This window comes from Otolemur garnettii, unplaced genomic scaffold, assembly GCF_000181295.1.
Source record: "Otolemur garnettii isolate 467f Iridium unplaced genomic scaffold, OtoGar3 scaffold00153, whole genome shotgun sequence".
Lineage (NCBI taxonomy): Eukaryota > Metazoa > Chordata > Mammalia > Primates > Galagidae > Otolemur > Otolemur garnettii.
The window spans coordinates 2,639,062-2,641,690 of NW_003852548.1; the positions used below are offsets into that span (position 1 = coordinate 2,639,062).

Here is a 2,629-nt window from a genome sequence, read left to right on the forward strand (position 1 = left end):
AAAAAAAAAAAAAAATTGGGGGGGGTGCAGTGGCTCACACCTATAATCCTAGCATTCGGGGAGGCTGAGGCAGGTGGATCACCTGATCTCACAGGTTTGAGACCAGCCTGAACCAGAGTGAGACCTTGTCTCTAAAAATAGCCAGGCATTGTGGCGGGCACCTGTAGTTCTAGCTACTTGGGAGGCTGAGGCAAAAGAATCACTTGAACCCAAGAGTTCAAGGTTGCTGTGAGCTATGATGCAACAGCACTCTACCAAGGGCGACAAAATGAAACTGTCTCAAAAACAAACAAACAAAAAAACAACAACAGGAAATTGGGGGAAGCCTACTGTGTGCCAGGCCCTGCTCTTGGTACAAGGAATGTGGAGCCAAACAAGACACTAAAAATCGGGCTATATCATGGTGTGGTAAAGACTAAGTATTAAAGCCAAGTGAAAGAATGGAGTGACAAGGTCAAGAAAAGCCTTAATAAGTCAGGTGACATTGGGCAAAAATCTGGAGATATTCAGGGCAGAGAGATTAGCTAGTGCAAGGGACGTCCAGGCTCTAGTTCCTCAGTCTCCTCAGAGTTCTCTGCCAGAAGGTGACTGACTGTATCAGGAGGACTGGCCCCAAGCCTGCAGCCCTCTCCCCACTTCACCCCCCCCCCATATCAGGAGGTGCCCTACCTGCCTGTGGATATTCCAGTCAGCACCCAGGGCTCTACACACATGCCTCAAAGCCACCCCTAGACTCTTTGTCTTCAGGAGGATGGACTACCCCAAGATGTCTAGTGGACACTGCTATTGTCCATGTGGATGCCTCCTCCCACTCGTGAGGAGAGGCATAGACTGAGTAGGGCTAAGTCTAAAACGCAGGGGCCCCTCTGCCCTACTCTAAGGGACTGCCACCACTCCCTAGAAACTGTCACACAGACAAGCACAGAGCTGCTTCAGATCGTGTTTATTGTGGGGCTAAGGGGTGGGGACCTTGGGGTCAGAGGGCAGCCACAGAGGCTGGCCACTGGGGTAAGCTGCTCTGGAAGTACTGGCGAGGAGCAGCCTGAATGGTGGGGTGGCACACGGAGGGGGCGGGGAGCTCCCGGGTCCCAGAGCGTGTCGAATCCGGGAGGCGCTCAAGGAGGCAGGAGGCGGCGCACGGGTGCCTGGGGAGCTGGGGTCTCCAGACGTTTCACGCGTAGCAGAGCCCCCAGCACACCCTCAGAGGGCACCTCAGGGTCCACGTCCTGGTCGGCTGCACGGCGGAGGCGGCGCGGGGCGGCCACAGCCTCGGAGTCTGCGTTTCCTGCAAGAATCCGCCCCAGCAAGTACCTGAAAGATCAAGCCAAACGCAGTGAGGATGAGTCGGAGAATTACCGCCCGCCCAGGGACCAGGACTGCACGACCCTGCAATCCCATACATACAGCCTGGGAACTAGGCGTATTCAGCTCCTTCCCCACTCAAGTGTCCCCAGGCCACTACTTTCAAGAGACAGACGTCCCTGCAACACATTCCAGAAACTCTGATTTCCCTAGTCCTCTACCCTCAGAAACCGCATAGCACACACCCCTCCCCAAGACCTGGAGTCCCAACTGTGCCATCAGACAGGCATCTTTGCTCCGACCCACTGGATCCAGGATCTGCCGTCCTCCTAGGGCTCCAGAACCCCTGCCTCTCTCCAGGACTTAGGGTTCACCCCTACACCTGTGAAGCGGGTTCCCCAGTTCCCAGCCTTCATCCTCCCAGGGTAGAGGTGCCCGCTCCCTTCCTGCCCTTGCGAGGCACCTCAGCAGCTCCGGGTCCACGTCAGGGGTCTCGTCGCCAGTGTCCTCGGCATCCGGGCCCGGGGAGCCATCGTCGTAGATTGGGGGCCGGGATCGGAGAGCAGAGGCTGGGGCGGGCGCCGGGACAAGCTGGGCTGCAAGGGCTGCAGGGTCAAGACGCGCACGGAGCAGGGCACGGGCTAGCTGCGCAGCGGGTGCGTCTGGGTCGTCGTCCAGGCCCAGAGGTGGGTCCGAAGTGCGGGGGGTGCCCCAGATGCGCAGCAGCTGTGCCAGGACGCGCGCTTGCTGATCCTCAGCCTCCTGCGCCTCTGCCCGCGCCCGCTCCTGCCGTTCAGCCTCCAGCAGGTGCGCCAGCGCCCGCGCCAGCTCCTGCACAGCCCCCACCGCCTCTCCTCTAGGCACTGCCCGTCGGAAGCGGCGGGGAGCCGCAGCCTCAGCCATGGGTGGGGACGCAGCGGTCAGACCGCGGGGCTCCTGCGGGAAGATGAGGTGGGAGAAAAGAAGTCCTCAGCGTCCATCAGGCCTGGGACACACACCCCCAGCCATGATGCCACCAAAGGCACCATAGCCCCCCACATATACCCAGAAACCCCTAAGGCTACTGAGAAAAAACCCAGATATCTCTAGACACATTTAAGAACTACCACCGCACCCCCGGTTATGCCTTAGTGACTCTTAGAACTTTCCCCGGAGCCCGTAGCTCAGTGTGTTAGGGCGCCGGCCACGTACACTGAGTTCGAACCGACCATGCCTGCTAAACAAGGACAAATACAACAAAAAAATAGCCGGGCGTTGTGGCGGGTGCCTATAGTCCCAGCTCCTTGGGTGGCTGAGGCAAGAGAATCGCTTAAGCCCAAGAGTTTGA

General features: G+C 58.6%; 1 protein-coding gene across 1 annotated transcript in view; it reads right to left on the bottom strand.

The window, feature by feature from the left end:
* Nucleotides 1-932: 932 nt before the first annotated feature.
* Nucleotides 933-2,629, bottom strand: part of PCSK1N (proprotein convertase subtilisin/kexin type 1 inhibitor) — a 6,663-nt gene continuing 4,966 nt past the window's right edge. The window contains exons 2-3 of the mRNA XM_003799649.3: nucleotides 1,766-2,238; nucleotides 933-1,311 (exon numbers count right to left, since the gene is read on the bottom strand). Coding sequence (XP_003799697.1) covers nucleotides 1,116-1,311; nucleotides 1,766-2,238 — 669 coding nt within the window. The 3' untranslated portion in view covers nucleotides 933-1,115. The remainder of the gene's footprint in view (nucleotides 1,312-1,765; nucleotides 2,239-2,629) is intronic.